A 17,148-nucleotide genomic window follows, 5' to 3' on the forward strand; every position below is an offset into this window, starting at 1 on the left:
ATGAATGTGCAATTATTACATATCTACTGTGGACTAGGGTCTAGGGATCCAAATACAAAGAATATAACAACTCTTACCCTGCCAGAGAGCCACTAGATAATACGGTGGATAGAGCACTGGGCTTGGAGTCAGGAAGACTCTTCTTCCCAAATTCTGATCTCAGACACTAGTAAGTTACTCACTAGCTGTGTGACCCCGGGGAAGTCCTATTTGCCTTGGTTTCCTTATCTGTAAAATAAGCTGGAAAAGGAAATGGCAAACCACGCTAGTATTTTTGCCAAGAAAATCCTAAATAGGGGCAGCTGGGGACCTCAATGGATAGAGAGCCAAGCCTAGAGTTGGGAGGGAGGTATTGTGTTCAAATCTGACCTCAGATATGTCCTTGTTGTGTGACCTTGGGCCAGTCACTTAACCCCAATTACTTAACCCTTACTGCTCTTCTGCCTTGGAACTACTTTTGAGTATCAATTCTAAAGGCAGAAAGTAAGGGTTTACAAAAAGAAGGAAAACCCCAAATGGGGTCACAAAGAATTGGCCATAACTGAGCATCCCTCTCAGAAAGCTTATATCCTGTTGAGGTGTAAGAGTGTATGCTTACGTGCGAATTTATATAGAATTGATATAGTTAAAAACAAGGTCACTTGGTAGAGAAAGTCCCAAGGCTTGGGGGCATCAGAAAGGATTTGTTGAGAGGGGTGCGATGAGGTGAAGGCGAGTCTATTCAAGTCACAGACAGAAGGACAGGAGCCTCACCTGGGGAGGGCACAGAAGTCATGTCTGATGAGACTGGAAAGATGGTCTGGGACCAGTTTTTGCAGGGCTTTGAAAACCAAACAGAAGACTTTCTAGTTTAACCTCCAGGCAGTAGGAAGCTGGAGGTGAGTTTGGGCAGTGGCATTATTGGCATCGCAGAGGATACCCTAGTGGACTGGCCCAGAGTCGAGGAGATCCTTTGGGCTACTGGATGCCCTTGGAGAGAGGTGCTGAGTACCCTGCCCGGCATGAGCTGTGCCAGTAGAGAATGGCAGGATGGGACCACAGCATGGGGGGAGGTATAGGGAGTGAAGCAGAAAGGGCACAGACCTGTGGCAGAATGGTGGTGGCTCCAATAGAAATAAATGAGTTTTGGGGAAAATACTGTGATTTAATTTTTTTAATATTTGAATTTGAGATGACTCTGGGACATAACTTAAAAAGGTCCAATAGGCGATTGGTGATGGAGATGAAGGAGACTGAGAGATAAGGAAGCTGGGCATGGGGGCAGGCTTTGGCGCAAAGTTGAGTTCAGCTCAGTGCCAAGTTCCAGGTGCCGGCGAGATACCCGGTGATGAGGTATAGCAGGCAGTGGGAGAGGCTTGAGTCCGGGCATACAGAGTCAGCCACATAGCCATGGGAGATCATCAAGGGACAGTTACAGAGAAGGGAAGATGGCTATAGAGTACAGAGTATGGGGGACCCGCGTTTAGAAGGCAGGAAGAATGACTCGTAGGCCCTGTGATCCAACAGCCCGAACTGCTCTGGCCCTTCAGAAATCTCATTCAAAAAAATATCTAAGTTCTGTCTTCTAACTGCAGGATAACATTCATCCCAACGTGCAGCCTGATGATTTCTCCTTACAGTCAGTATCCAGCATAAATATTGAGCAGCTTAGAGCTAGAAATGAAGAACGAATGCGAAGACTAAATCAGCTGCAAAAACAAGCTATTGATACAGGTAAAGAACCCCATTTGAAGGACTCTTAGAGAAGTCTCGTGGCTCCTTGGGGCACCTGCCTTAATGATAGGGAGACAGGCTCTATGTAGCTGGCTTAAGGAAAGCCCAGAACAGCAACACCCTAACAAAACGAGGCGTCAGGGTGCATTTAGTGTCAGCTTTTCCAGTGAAAAACACCCATTGGAACCTTCTAAGAATGGAGGAGGATCCTCTTCTGAAGAGCTCCAGAAAATCATGGCCAGGAGACGGTACTGGGTGTTTGAGAAGCTGACGGGAAAGCATAAACTATGATAAGGCCTACCAAGCCTCAATACAGGCTCGGTGATAAATGTGGTTTCTTCTGATTGGAAACCAACCTAATGAAATGTAGAAAATCTCCTCACCTTTGGGTTGGCTACCAGGTGGCGGGTTTTTCTAAGCCAAAAGACAGTGGGATTGCAATCTACATTGACAGAAGGAGTACCGATGCAAATGAAGCAAATCATGGATGTGTTAGTTGTTGTAATAATTGATATTAATACTGGTTGCTTTAGTATTTGGGAAGCCTGTCCATGCTCTTAATAACCACCTTTGTGGAGTTGGATTAGAGGAGCTAGGTTTATTTAAGGGTGACCTGTTGTTTTTTTAATCGAATAGGGAGATGGCCAAAAGTAGTTCTTAATCATGAAAACTTTTGGTTGGTGTCACAGGCCTTTTCTTTTAAATATTAAATATCCTTATGTAGAAAGTTTTCAGGATGTCATAAGAAGTCATAGTTAACCTGATGTTGGCTTTCTGCAACTTAGAAAAAAGAAAACTATGAAAATAGGTTAATGATCATTTTGCCAGCATTTCATTGGTTAAATAAATGTGGTACAAACCCATTACAATAGCTCAAGCCCAACTAGCCAAACACAGGGCCGTAATTTCTTCTGGCGCTCACTGTCTGGTGATGTGAGAAACATGAAACTACTGCCACTCCCCACAGCGCCTGTCATATACCCAGTGACATGCAGCGTGCAATCGCTGTAGTCCTGAAACCATCCTCGTCATTGAGGAAGTTTATTATTTACTTTTAGTTGTTCTGTCAGCCCTATTTTTTCCTCCAACTATTATTAAATGGGACAGTGAGTGCTACCAGTAGGTTGAAGCACATTACTAATTCAGTCCAATAGTAGACCCCTATAATGGACAAATTTTGTTGGGTCTGTTACTACAAATCATTATTATCCTCTCAGCACATCCTTTGGTTTGTACTTATAACTACACCTTAATACCTGATCAATCATTTTGGATCTGAATTTGTGTATGTGGCAAGGTCCTTCATTTCCAATACATTTTAACTCCATTTAGCTCTAAGCGAGCTGTTCTTCAAGCGGGCGGGGGGAGGTCTAGGAATTAAAAACAAACACTTTGCTATTAACTCTTACAGTATAATTGGTTCTCTTGATCCTTGTAGACACTTTACACATTTAAAGCATTATTTTGCAGTCTACACACTTTAGTTATGGACACTGACTATGGTCAGTGGGGGGGTCCTTGACACAACGGTTTAAGCTCTTTATAATGCTGCTCACTCATTTTTATTGGTTAATGCACTCATTGTTAGGATGGATTTTAAGGTATGCTCTTCCTTAGATTCTAAGATACTTGAGCGATAACCAATTACTGAGGTGTTTTTAATTCAATATCGTCCTTTCAAACAGGAGCTTTTGGGTATGATATGGATTGAATGCTCATTAAATTGTTTTCACGTGTCCCTTTGCTGTGCCAGTTCTTCACAGACCAGGAGATGTAATTAAAAAAAGAAATGAAATTTCCATCACAGGGTAGGAAGACAGATTTTCATATAATTATATCTACTAATAATTAAGCCATAAAATTTAAATATAGAAGTATTGTTTAGATTAACTGAAGATCTTCTAGGAGAGAGAATTGGAATAGATACTGAACTCTTTATCTTTGGCCAGAGGTAAAGCTGCTTCCAAACCATGTATCAGTATTTCACTGCCTTTTCTGCAAACTGACCTTCAATTCTTTCCCTAAAAGTAATTGACATTTTCATAGGCCTTGGTTTGCACTTGACATTCTTTATTCAAGTCTCACAGAAATGTTGGCAGGTGAGTGTCACTAGTGTGTGACCCTCATTTTACAAGTGAATAAACTGTGGCATAATCTCAGTTACCATCAAGGGCATGACTTGAATTCAGTCCTGCACTTTTATTCATCAAGTTTTCATTCCACAGTAAAAGTAAATAGACATTTTTCTTTCTGATTTACCCACATCAAGTTAATGGGTAAGAGTTTTCCATGATCTGTTCAATCCTTTAAAAAAAATGGAAAAGGGAAGAAATCTGAACATGTAAATAATTGGTTTCATTACCTTTGTATATCGTATTGATAAAGGGAAATTATTTTTGTCACAAGTAAATTTAAAAATTAAATGTGCCAAGAGGACATGAATATATACTAATACTGAAGTAGAATATGGATCCCTTTCAATAAGAGAACTGCCTGAACGATTTCCCAAGTTTTTTTTCCATATTGGGAGCTTCTTTTTAGTGATGAGGACTCTATATTGACCTAATTAAGCATCTAATTAAGACCCCGAGCTTGCATGAGGAAGGAACTTCTAAGTTAGCACATGTTGACTAGATCAATAAAAATTAATTTATTGATCTTCAAAGTATTCTTCCCCTTCCAGTCACACAGTCCAAAGGCTGTTTTTTTCAACAAAATAGTCAATTTGCTCAGCTTCTCTTTTTAGAAATGATTTTTATTAGAATGCACTCTTTCTGTCCTAAAACTTCATGAAAATTTTCTTGTAGGTAAGATTGATCCTTTTCAGGAAAATGACTTTCAAGATGCCTTTTCTAGTTCTAAAACTTTTCTTAAACCCTACCATGATTTCCAGGCCCATGACAGAGATCTTGAAAGAGAGTGCGTGTGAGAGAGAAATAGAAAGGAACATTTAGGGGAAGTCCCAATTTCCTGAATATATGATAAACAGCTGAAATAATGAATTGTCAGTTATCAGCATGCCAGGTAATGACTGTTCTTTGAAAAAAGCTAATTTGGGTTAGGCCAGTTCACTTTTTGATGGTTCTGTATCAATAAATACCTGTTATAATTCTTATGTCATATATTATAAATCAGCTATGCCCCCATATTATGCAAAATGGGAAAAAGTGAGCCTCCTCTTTCTCCTTTAGATGATGAAGTTTCTCTGGTTGATCCAGATGACATCCTTAAGCACTTCGCAGCCCACAGTGGTGAAAGAAGACCCAATTCTGTGGAAACTGTAGCCACAGAGCCTTGGCTCCGACCCGGAACATCAGAGACTTTGAAAAGATTTGTGGTTGAGCAGTTGAACCAGGAGCAGCGTTCCTCTGAAAATCCATTGCCTTTTAACTGGCAGGGCCTTTCTACAGCCCATGGTTAAAAATAAAGCTAGATTGGAACCAGTTGTGCCTTTTAAGGTAAAAGGAATGTTAAAACTACTGAACTTTTTATAGTTAGGTCTGTCCCTATGCCCCCTCTCTACCACCTTTCCCCATGTGGATGGGCAATTTTTAGCCTGTGAAGTACCATTCTAGATGTGTATATATGTATTTTTTCCATATTTTGTTGCTTTCATGTATTCCATGAAATTGTACAGAATGTATTTTTAAAGCCACCATTACTGTTAATTACATAATGCATAAAGTATGGAATTTTTTTCACACATTTTGTCATAAATTATAGTAGTAATGAAAAGTTCTTGTAATACCTTATGTGCATTATCTTTATTCTGCCTGTTATTAGGATGAAGTGAATAAAATTTTAAAGTGTCTTAAAATATGTGTAAAACTTGAAGACCCTTTGGTTGTGTATCTATCTGTAAATGCACAACTTTGCCAGTGTCATCTATATTCAGAATCATCTTTTTTTGCAATTGCTACAGCATGTGTTGTAGCTTTGACTATATCTTACCAGTTACTATTACTTAAATATGGAAACAAAGATGCTGTTTAGTTCTACATCATTTGATAGCTGCTGACTTACTGTGTAAATAAATGATGGGGGCCATAATTGATTTTCATTTTATTCCAATCAATCAGTTGAATACTAAAATGCTAATTACATCTTTTTGCCTCTGTTGTATTTCTGTTGCCAATGAAGGCCTTGTCTTAAGTTAATGTCTAATTTATGGTATGATTTAACTCCTTGTTAATGAAAATAAATTTTTATTTTATTACCAATGCTGTCCCATGCAATTTTACAATTCTAGGAGAAGATTCTGAACTGAAAAAGAGGGTGAAACTTTCCATGTAAAATATTGATCCTTTGCTGTGTAGTTTTCAAAATATAAGTATACTTTGAAATAACCATAAACTTCCTAGGGTGCTTATGAGACTAGAGGTTAAAACTAATGCTCGTCAATTGTCTTGATTACATATTTTCCTGGATAGACTAAGTTTATTTTAATTCTTTAACATGAGACATCATTAACTCGGATTTGGTGTGATTGTAAAATTACATCCTCTTTGAGTTAGGCCCCAGCAAAACCAGGTGACAAGAAGCTTTTATTGTTCCCCTGCCATTACACTGCCTAAATTTCCCCCCATTGGCAATGGCTGTAGCTTGCCTTCAAAGAATATTGATTGCTTCAAAAGGCCTGAATATGCATTGGAGCAGTTTCCAAAAAAAAGATAGCATTTTAGTTGGAGGAGGGAGGGGAGAGAGCACTGGAAAGATCATTCTCTTTTGCATTTTATAAATATGTGGAGTCTTAGACAAGGAGGTGGAATATGTCCAACTTTGTTATGAACAACTTGAACAAACCCATTTTACACATTCATTTATTTGTTCAACAAATATTTATTGAGCTCCTACAAAGGAATAGAATTGAGAATGTCTCTTCTAACACTTGGACCCTGAAGAAAAAGCACCATGTGAAGAGATGGTTGCATTATTTACTGACAAATTACCAAGTCTCTGGTAGGCCATCAACCTTACTCTGGGTTCTCAGTTGCTCACACTAAAGAGCTAAAACAGCTTTGTCTATCTTTAGTTTGCCGAGTTTAAGCCTTCGAGAGGCACAGTGTGGTGAAGGCAAGCAAATAAAATGTATTTTGAACTGTAACTTAAAAAAACCCAAACCATTTTGGAGTTCTTGATTTTCAGTTAAAAATCAGTCAATAAAACAAGTTTTTGTAGATTACACTGGTTTTGATTGCACTGATGAAAGGATTCAAAAACTTTATTGACCTATAACCTGATTAGAATATGCCGGATGAGAACCAATATTGTACAGAAAGTTGTACAGAATTTTTACATAAAAACTTTACATATCTGTACCATATACATTTTATCCATCTGAAAAAATTTTCTACATCCACAGTTAATACGGAATGCTTGACAATCTTGTCTTTTTTAAGCCATCAGAGCACAATTCACAGTATGAATACATTTCCAATAATCTAACCATCCTCACTCAAACCATGCCAGATTTATTACTTTAATATATTCAACATTAAATTCTGTACATAGATTGAAATCTACATTCTCCCCCCCCAAAAAAAAAGAAGAAAAAAGAAATTGTGACAGCAGACACAACCTAGACTTGTTTTTTTCAGTGATTCAAGTTCCAGTCCTTGAAGGATCATATTTTAACGGCTCATGTTTAAAAGCCCTAAGACAAGTATGTTACTGGGAGTTATGTCAGTAGTGATATTATTCTACCTCTGTTTATTTTCAATAAGAGTCAGCAACGGTAGCTTCTGGGCTATAATCACCCCGCCCCTCCCACCCCAAAATTTTCACCATACTGGGGGGAAAAAAAGATCCCACAAAACAAAACCAAAGTAAGTATCAACCCAAACTTCTAGTGCATTGGATAAACAAAATATTCCGGGTCTTTAGTAAATGAATAAGAAAATAAAGAAATCGAACTAATGCAGGAAGAACTATATAATGTTTAAGGTTTTATATTACAGACCTGCATCTCTGTACATTGTTTTTTCACAGAAGGATGATTACCAATATCTCAGGTAGCCTGAGTGTGCAAAAATCTTGAGTAAGAATACCATAGTTGCTAAATATCTTTTACTGTGAACAATAATTTTCTCTCCCCCCCCCCCAATTATAAACATTTTATCCTTCAAAATACAGCTCTCCTGAGTTGTACTTCTTGCAGAAGTTCAAGCCTTTACATGTAAAGTTAGTTCTTTGGGTAAATTTTATTCTTCACACTTGCCATAAACACCGGGGGCTAGCCCGCTGTCTAGAACGGAGGAGGACATCTTAGCATGTACTGACACACTGTGCTGAAAACAGGCTTGAAGCTCAACATGAGCCCAACGAGACAATCGGAGATAATCCAATCCATCAGATAACTGAGAAGGATTATTACTCGGAGTGTTTGCTGTAAGTCTGAATTAGTCTTCCACGCCTGTACCATCAAACCACAGAAACATGCTGCCATACAAAGGAGGCATTTCCCAGACTGGAGACGTTGGCTCCATGGTCCTTTTTAAGAGCTGAAGGAGTAATGTTGTTACTATCATTGTTTGCTTGTTCCTAGCTCTTGTTCAGGTTGGGATATCTGAAAAACTACTCCAATGCGAAGAAAAAACCTCCGGAGAACGGCTCGAAGTTCAGGAATCAGGTCAAATTGCATAATTTCACACAAGAGAGGGTAGTAGAATGATGCATGAGCTTTGAACTGAGGGAAAAATGATTTGAACATTTAGCACTGCAATAATTCAAATACATTGTTAGAAAAGTATTTGCAAAACTAAACATTTTAAGGACTGGGATAAATGAGTAAGGGTTGAATGGTTCACTGAACATATAATGACAAGATAGGCGTTAAAAAATGTCCAGTGTTTTGTATGTAGAATTTATAGACTAACAGCACATTTCAATAGGCATGTACTTTTTTATTAAACATTTTTTAATTTTGTAAGATAAAAGTTGATAAGGTGATTTTCTACAGTATTTAGAGAAAGTAAAAAAAGCAAATTATGGGTATATGGATCATTTAGGTTTTTCACTAAAATTTCATGTTTTTGCCAATATCTTGCTCCATTTGCTGAGGCAAAAACATGCAATGACAAAAATGCATATATACTCTTAAACCCATGTTGGCAAACCTGTAGTCAGCATGCTGGAGGAGGCTGTTCCCCCCCCCCCCCCCATGGCCTGAGGACATTTCTCACATGACCTGCCCCTCTGCCCAACAGCCCAATGAGAGTACTTCTTCCCCTCCCCCCTCCACATTTCTCACATGACTCACCCAGCAGATACTTCCTCCCTGTCAGGGTAAGGTGGGGGCTCACATGCTGCATGAGGGTTCAGTTTGGGCACTTGGTCTCTAAAATGTTCACCACCACTGCCTTGATATAATGTCTATCTACATTCTCTATTTTCTACATTTGGAAACTATGAAATATTTAAACCACAAAATAAGCAAAAGTGGTTTTCTAAAACTCATTTTTTGGGTTTTTGTCCAACAGAACTGTGATTATATTGTTGTGAATTACTCCTGATGTGGAAATCCCCTTGCCTTTTAGGCCCTTTACAAATTGCAGGTGCCCTGAGCCTGGGGATTCATGACTTGCTCATTGTTACAAAGCTAGCAGGCTTTGTATCAAAGGCTTTAATCAGGGTCTTCCTAGTTCCATCTCTCTGCTACACTGAACTAACTGCCTCTTGGCTCTCTCTCCCAGCTGTATAAAACTTTGGCTCTGCCTGTCCTGTATGTTCCTAATAGACCAAAGAGGCGGCTCCTTTGCTTTCACTTTGGCATGCTTTAGAGCAGCTTCAGACTTTCCCTCTGGAGATTCCAGCCGGATTTCAGCTATGGAGGATTGCCTGATTAATGCTCCCTCTCTGCCACAGGCTCCTGATTTTCAAAGTATTCTCTCAATTGACTGTATTTGGCAAACGATCACTGCTTTCTTCCTTTCTGCCCCATCTGCGTCTCTCAACTTGAGGAATCACAGATGAGAATCCACATTTTGCCATAGTTAAGAGCACTAAAGTCTCGCCTGGGACACGTGCTAGCTTTGTAACTATGGGCAAGTCATGAATACTCCGGGCACCTGCCTGAGGACTGTAATTTGTGAATGGTCTAAAAGGCAGGGGGACGACAATGACATCCCGCTGAAATTGTTAATACTTTTAAGCAACTCCTACGTAGCAGTGACAGGATCCTTGGTGACACAAGGTTGCCAATGACTTCTTTGTGATGGTTTTCCTCCAACATTGGCTCAGCTGAGTACTCATCTGGAAGCTGAAGTTTTGAATGAGAAACGAATGTAGTTTGGCAGAAGCCCCCACAAAGGAGGGAAGCAGAGACGTGCCCAGGCCATATGGCTGAACGTGGGGGTGGAAGATGACTAATTAGGACAACAACAGCACTTCACAGGTTTGCTGTAAGCACTTTGCAAACTGTAGATGGACAGAAGTGGGAGCCTTGCCTTTGGATTATGACATCACTCATGGTTCTTTTAAATGTGATGATATCCCTTTGATGTGGGTGTTATAAAAAGTTCTGTGCTTGGCCTTTCCTTTCTTTACACTGTGGCTTCAGCTATCTGTGTGACAATGACTAGAACACCTGTCTGGTTATTTCTGGCCTCTATTCTCTCGTTTTTCAGTCATTCCATGGCCATCTCCTTTTGGGTGTCCCAGTGGCACCACAAGCTCAACCAGGTCAAAAGCTAACCTAATTACTGTTCCTAGCATCATCTTCCACTCAGCCATGTTTTTAATCTGGGATTGATTCATCACTTCCTTTCTGGTTTTTCACACCACCCAATCAGGCACAGATTCTTACTGACTGTACCTTTCTCAATTCTCACTCAATCACAGTCTCCTTGTCATTTCTAGTCTCAACACTGTAGTTTAGGGCTTCTTTTCCTCTTGTCTGGACGAATGCACCAGCCTCCCCACAGGTTCCCCAACTCAAGTGCCACCCCCTGACCCCCTACTGATGTACCTCTCAGATACTCCCTTAACTTAACTCAAAGCAGGTGCTCCTCAGCCCAGCCCAGCCCTTCCTAATCTGGACCCAACTGATCCTATGACTTTTCTCTACATGAGAAGCCAACCTGTCTTGAAAACGTCCCTTACTCTCCTGCAAGCTCTTCATTAAGGCTGGCGTGCTCTCCCCTCACCACTGCCAGGCCCAGGATACAAAGACTCCCTTCTTCACAGATCCCTTCATAATCATGTGGCGACAAAGGATTTCTCTCTCGCTTCCCATCAGAGTACCTTATACTCATCTTAGGCTCCTGGCATCTTTGAGAGTATTGCCTAGGACACAGTAAGCATTTAATAAAATGCTTATTTTCTTTTAATTTATATTTTCATGTGTCTGCTTCTTAAGCAAATGGATTATTATATATTTTATAATTCATAGCACAGTGCCCCACACAAACTAGATGCTTAAAAATACAGTTAAGGAGAAAGAAGCAACGCTACGTGTATTATGGGCAATTGGTGACTCAGTGGATTGAAAACCAGACCTAGAGAGCCAGGAAGTCCTGGGTTCAAATCTGACCTCGGAAACTTCCTAGCTGTATGACTGGGCAAATCATTTACCCCAATTGCCTAGTCCTTACTGTTCTTCTGCCTTGGAACTGATAAGATGGAAGGTAAAGGCTTAAAGAAAAAAAAGTTACACAGAGGCAGGTGAAAGAAACAGTGAAGAAGGAAGGTGCCTGCATGGAATACTCAATATTGTTCAAGTGCATTTCCTGAGGGTCCCCATCCATTTATGAAGGAAATTTGAGTATCAACAAGTCCAAAGAATGATGTTTCTTCCTCAAATAATATCACAAATTCTCATAATCAAAACCAGAACCAAATACTGTTTTTAAGGACAAAAGAAAAGAACACAGTATCTAATACTTACCCTATTGTCACTTATCTTTAGAACCTTAGTTAGGAACAAGAGCAGTAAATTTGTCCAGGCTTCTCGGTGACTTTCTGATGTGAGAGTTAGGAAATAACTTAGTGCTTCACTGCAGACACTACAAAAAGAGAAGGTATTTTTTACTTAAAGAATACACCCAGGGGGCAGCTGTGTAGCCCAGAGAATTGAGAACCAGACTTAGAGATGGGAGTTCCTGGGTTCAGATTTGATGTCAGACACTTCCTAGCTGTGTAACTCAGGGCAAGTCACTTAACCCCCATTGCCTAACCCTTACTACTCTTCTGCCTTGGGACCAGTGTTAATTCCAAGATGGAAGGCAAGGATTAAGAAAACAAAAAAGAATACACCCACACACCCATAATGCTCCAGAAGCCTTGAAGCTCAGTGACTGTTTGCTGAATTGAATATAAGAAAAACAAAGAGAAGGACGGACTGAAAACAGAGAGACAAAGAGAAGGAAAAATGGAGAAAGGAGAAGGGGGAGAGAAAATTGTTGGCCTATGGCCAGAAAGGCAGTGCCTGGCACATAGAATGTGCTTAATAAATGCTTGTTTACTGACTGACCTGGGATTCAAATTCTGCCTCTAACACATAACTGGCCTCATGACCCTGGAGAAATCACTTAGACTCTTATGCCCGGGTCAACCCCCTCTAAGACTACAAATTAGAAAGTGTAAACCTCAAAATTTCTCAGACTTATGAATGTTAGGGGTTTCCCTCATTGGGGAATCTTCTACTTAAAAAAATTCCCTAGCAGATGGTGAGAACTCTCCTTGAGTGTGGGGGCTCCTAGCTATGGGAGTGTCCTTGCTCCACCCTACTTAAGACTGCTTTAGGACAGAAACCAGCTTGCTAAACAATGAAAGTACTTTGATCCATGCTTATGGAAGGGACAGGAAGTTCTTTGAGCCATGACTGTTTTAGAATTGATACAATGGGATACTAAGTACCTATAAAGGTGGGGCAATTTGTAAACTACTTAAATCTAAAAGGGTGATAACTTATTCAGAGGTTTTTTCTAATGAAATTTGTGGACACAGCAGCATTTTTTTTTTCTGACTTACTAAAGAGATTAAAACTACTCAGCTGTGAATTCAAAATGGGTGGTCCTTTAGAAACATCTACAGTGATTGGTAGATGTAAGGACTTAGGGGAGGTGACAGAGAAGATTTTGCCCTTAAAAATAAGAGCTCAGAGAAGAGCAAAGGATCTTGATTTCTGACTCTCATTCTGAAGGAGAGCTCCTTGAGGAGCTCCTCTGAGGGGCTCTGTCCCTCTGGGGTAGGAGCTCTGGAGGCTCTTGAGAGAGGCCCTTTGAAACAATCTCTGGCTGGAAGACTCTTTGAGGAAGGACGCTGGCCTGGTGTCACTAGTATCCTTGTTTAGTCAGACCTTGTGGTGAGAGTTAAAAAACTGACTGATTTCTCTTTTAAGACTCAGGTCTAGGCCATATTGGCTTGAGGCCCTTCATACTTATTCCTTTCTTACTCTCTCTTTCTTTGATTGCTCAATGTATTGTTAATTAAAACCTTTATAAAACCCAATTGACTTGGGTATTTGAATAATTGGGAATATTTCCCTGGCGACCACCTTATATTTGATTTTAAACCCAAGACACTGTAGTGAAACATAATTCTGCAGTCAAATTTACTCACCCTCTCTTATATCTACCACAATTTATATCTTCCACTATTTTAATCACTACAGTTTAAGACCTCAACCATTTTAAACCTCACAAAAGAATATACTCATCTGCAATGGCAGGGCAAGATCCTAATGGAGATCTCAACTCCAATGAAAATAAAGTATAAAAAATATATATCTAATATACAGAAATATAAATGGAAGTTAAGGAGAGTAGGTTGGCCAAGCAATTTATAGATAGACAACTTCCATGGAATCCTAAAGATCTGATACCTAACATTTATTCAGCACCCACTGCATGTTAGGTATCGTGCTAGGAACCAGTGAAATGTGCTGACAACATAAATGGGGTCTACTTTTTGGAAGGGGCAAAGGCTTCTGCTTCATGGAGGAGTGGCTTTTGGACTTGAACTTTGAAAGCTCTGACAGGTAGAGACGAGGAGGAGATGGGCATTCCTGTCATGAGCAATGGGAATCCCTCATGCAAAGGGCCATATGAGAGAATCAGCAAGGTGACAAAAGAGCATGAACAGGAACCTTGTCAGGAAACCTAGAAGGTGTAATAAAATTAGATAACCACATGAGGGTGCCTATTGATCAATATCTCCAAGTGTCACACTAAATATCTTATGGGCCTGGCTTCATAATTCTTTCCTAACCATATATCTTGAGTACTTAAGTTTATCTCCAGAGTTTATGACTTTCTGCATCTCATGCAAATCATTTGCTTGCGTTGAGGATTTTAACATGCAATTAGAATAGCAAGAGGACTTTTTGTACCTAGTTTGTGAATTTTATGTGTTCTTGTTAATTTCATGTTTCTTCTTCAAAAAACAATTTTTAATCAAATGGTCTTTCTTGTGGCAAAAGAAACATTCCCTAGTTTCTCTCTGCACTGGTTTAGGTTTGTAACTAGGTCTTGTATAATTAGATTTTGTGAAAGTCTTAACCCTGTTTAGTTTCTTGATTTCTTCTAGCTCCTTTAAGATTTTTCTCTGTCATTTTTAATATGTCTTTTAGGTCTTGGACTTGTTTGTTTTGTTCTGATTATCAAACAGTAACTTGCTGTATCATGCAGTTCTATCAGGTCAACTGAGTCATACTTAAGAAAATAGTGATTGAAGAAATTTTTTAAATTAGGTGTGCAAACACTTAAAAATTGCCTACGGACATGGCTTGAAGATTCTTCACTATTTAATTCTAGACCTAAGATCGATTCTGCCATCTCTGATAGTCGGTCAATGTATGTGGCAGGATGTTCCCCTTTGTTCTGTACAATCTTATCAAACCCAGCCCATGCATTTGGTTTCCAGCAGCATTGTTTTCTGGCCTGAAGCAAGTCCTCCCTGAATTTCCTTAGGTAGGACATGCTAGTGAGGTTTGCAAAGTCCCTATCTTCCCCTTGCTCCACAGTTGGCCAGCTAGACAGCTTATCATCAGATCTTGTCTTCTCCAGGAATTATCTCTGTTCATGGGGGCTGAACAGTTCTAACAGGAGAAACTCAACATCCTCAAAATCAGGATCAAAAATCCTAAAAGCTCGTTTCAGTTCCTTTTGAGATTTGAATGGTTGTTCTATGTATTTGGGGAAACGTCTTTTTAGAGATTCAAGTTCCTGTGAGGTGAATTGTCTCTGGACTTTGGACTGTAGCACACCAGCAGTACTGGATAGCTTGGTGACCTCCTTTAATGGACAAAGTTTCTCAGGTTCACAGTCAGGCTTCTTGTCATTTTCACCTTCATTTCCCTCAGGTACACTATCTACCTGTCCCTTGTCCTTGCCAATAACCTGATCTAGCCCTTTTTCCTTAATCAATTCCTCAAACAAGGTCTTAATCATACTTTCCAGGTTGTTATCAATAGACAGTATCTTTTCTGCCTTTAGGGGAATCACAAATCTAAATATCTTCTTTACATAGGTCAGTCTGAAGAGCAGCCATAACAAGGGTGTATACTTGAACCAAAACCTGCCAGAGTATAGGGTCTGTTTGGAAAGGCAACTGTAATATAAACATGGTTGTATTGCCTATGTAGTCAATAGAGTCAATGATCATATGGGTCATTTTACTGTGAAGTATGTTGTAGACCCAGAAACAAGCAATGACAGCCACAATTCCACAAATAACTTGTTTAAACATCTTTACTCTTTTCTACTCTGTCTTTCTAAGGATTGTGGGGTTCAATCAGTCTTAGAGGTGCCAGTTGTAATAAAAGATACTCTGGAGATAGATACTACCTGAGGGTGTCTATTGATCAATACTAGATGGCTAATGGATCAAGATATTGCCTACCCTCTTCCCTTCAAATGCCTCCTGTTTTCCTCCCTTCTTCCTCCTGCCTCCCTTCCCCTCCCCCCTCTTAGTCAGCCACCTTTTATGAAACTCAAGGTGAAACTATGAGGTTTAGAGAAGATACTCTTTCTCTCTTTTCTCAAGTAAGGAGGTTTATTGGGGAAGACAGGACAAGGATAAAAGACGAGGTAAGAGGGATGGGGTATTGCCTAATCTATACAAGGAGTTAGGAGGGTATTGGTAAAATAGCAGTTCAGTCACAACTGTGACACAAAGTCTGTCAGGGAGTCACTAGCAGGGACAATTATTTTCTTCTTTCTTCTTTGCCAAACAGCCAGATAATCTCATCTTGATTAATTCAAATCCAGAGACACAATTAGCTCTTCAGGTTCATCCACCACCCTCAGCCACACAAACACAAAAACTTCTTCTCTCCCCTCTCCAAAGCCAAGAGTGAGTAGTTCAGTTCAGCTGTGGGGTTAGCTTCCAACTGTTTTTTCCCGGGAACATTCCAATTGGAATGTTACCTCTTGATTGACGGATGATGTCCCTTGCCTTGGGTTGCATGCTTGGCTTGCCTTGCAGATTCTCTCTTTTACCAAGGGCAGGTTGGCACTGGGTTTGTTAGAGCTTAAGTACTACACAAGAGAACCTATTATTATTTCTAGAGGTAAGAAAATATGGAGTCAGTGGAGTTCACTGGGCAAGGGATGATATATTTTTGGGTCCAATTAGATATTTGTGTTCATACCTCACTGATTTATTATTTGCATTCTAATGTTTTTTTTAAACCCTTACCTTCCATCTTAGAATCAATACTGTGTATTAGTGTGCCAAAGCAGAAGAGCAGTAAGTTCTAGGCAATGGGGATTAGGTGATTTGTCCAGGGTCATATAGCAAGAAAATGACTGAGGCCGCATTTGAATCTAGGACCTCCTGTCTCTGGGCCTGGCTCACAATTCACTGAGTCACCTATTAGCCCCCATGCCAATGTAGTTTTAATTGTAAATAATTATTTTTTTGCATTATACACCTTTATCTAGTCAAGATTTCCTCTTTCTTCAAAATCATAAGTTCAGAAGTAAATGTCCCTTTTGAGCCCAAACAGGGCCATATTACCTGGGATTACAGATAATGGACTTTCAGTGCCCCATTTTAATAAACCATGAGCAGGAATAGGAGAAAGGGACATTATAATCCTATCCCTTGCCCCATTTAACCAAGGAAAAGTAAGGGAGACTCCCTACCACATCAGAGATAGAACTTCCTATACACAAGAAGAAAACTGAAAAGCTCTTTTTGGAATTGCTATTCCTCTTGCTAATCAAATTTATGCCAGATGAGGGTCTGGAGAATCCTAACCTCCCTCCCTCTATGCCCTCCACCTTCTGACTTCTCAGTTAGCTGTAAAGAATATTCTTTATAAATCTTATTTGGATGGCTAAATTTTGAGCATGGTTGTCACTCCTCTCTTCTATCCTGAATAGTGATTATTTACCACAAGATCATTCATTTTGAGATGTTTATTGCCACATGTAGGAATGAAAATAGGCAGAGCCTGATCAATTATCATGTTAAGTAAAAAAACCTACAGAA

The 17,148-nt window shown here is 39.7% G+C and overlaps 2 protein-coding genes across 32 annotated transcripts in view; one reads left to right on the forward strand and one right to left on the reverse strand.

Annotated features, from left to right (window-relative positions):
* The window catches only part of CSPP1 (centrosome and spindle pole associated protein 1), a 141,941-nt gene extending 136,008 nt beyond the window's left edge, over positions 1 to 5,933 (forward strand). For 28 of the 29 annotated variants that reach the window (XM_016431486.2, XM_056824011.1, XM_056824026.1 and 25 more), the window contains 2 exons: positions 1,575 to 1,713; positions 4,905 to 5,933. In XM_016431486.2, coding sequence (XP_016286972.1) covers positions 1,575 to 1,713; positions 4,905 to 5,134 — 369 coding nt within the window. In that variant the 3' untranslated portion in view covers positions 5,135 to 5,933. Of the gene's footprint in view, positions 1 to 1,574; positions 1,714 to 3,398; positions 3,504 to 4,904 lie in introns of those variants that run through there. The other variant, XM_056824029.1, reaches the window with a different exon arrangement.
* A 599-nt stretch (positions 5,934 to 6,532) lies between these two features.
* The window catches only part of ARFGEF1 (ADP ribosylation factor guanine nucleotide exchange factor 1), a 155,059-nt gene continuing 144,443 nt past the window's right edge, over positions 6,533 to 17,148 (reverse strand). For all 3 annotated transcript variants that reach the window (XM_056824009.1, XM_001368044.5, XM_056824010.1), the window contains exons 38-39: positions 11,597 to 11,714; positions 6,533 to 8,398 (exon numbers count right to left, since the gene is read on the reverse strand). In XM_056824009.1, the coding sequence (XP_056679987.1) occupies positions 8,237 to 8,398; positions 11,597 to 11,714 (280 nt within the window). In that variant the 3' untranslated portion in view covers positions 6,533 to 8,236. The remainder of the gene's footprint in view (positions 8,399 to 11,596; positions 11,715 to 17,148) is intronic.

The sequence above is a fragment of the Monodelphis domestica genome, chromosome 3 (genome assembly GCF_027887165.1).
Source record: "Monodelphis domestica isolate mMonDom1 chromosome 3, mMonDom1.pri, whole genome shotgun sequence".
NCBI classification, from domain to species: domain Eukaryota; kingdom Metazoa; phylum Chordata; class Mammalia; order Didelphimorphia; family Didelphidae; genus Monodelphis; species Monodelphis domestica.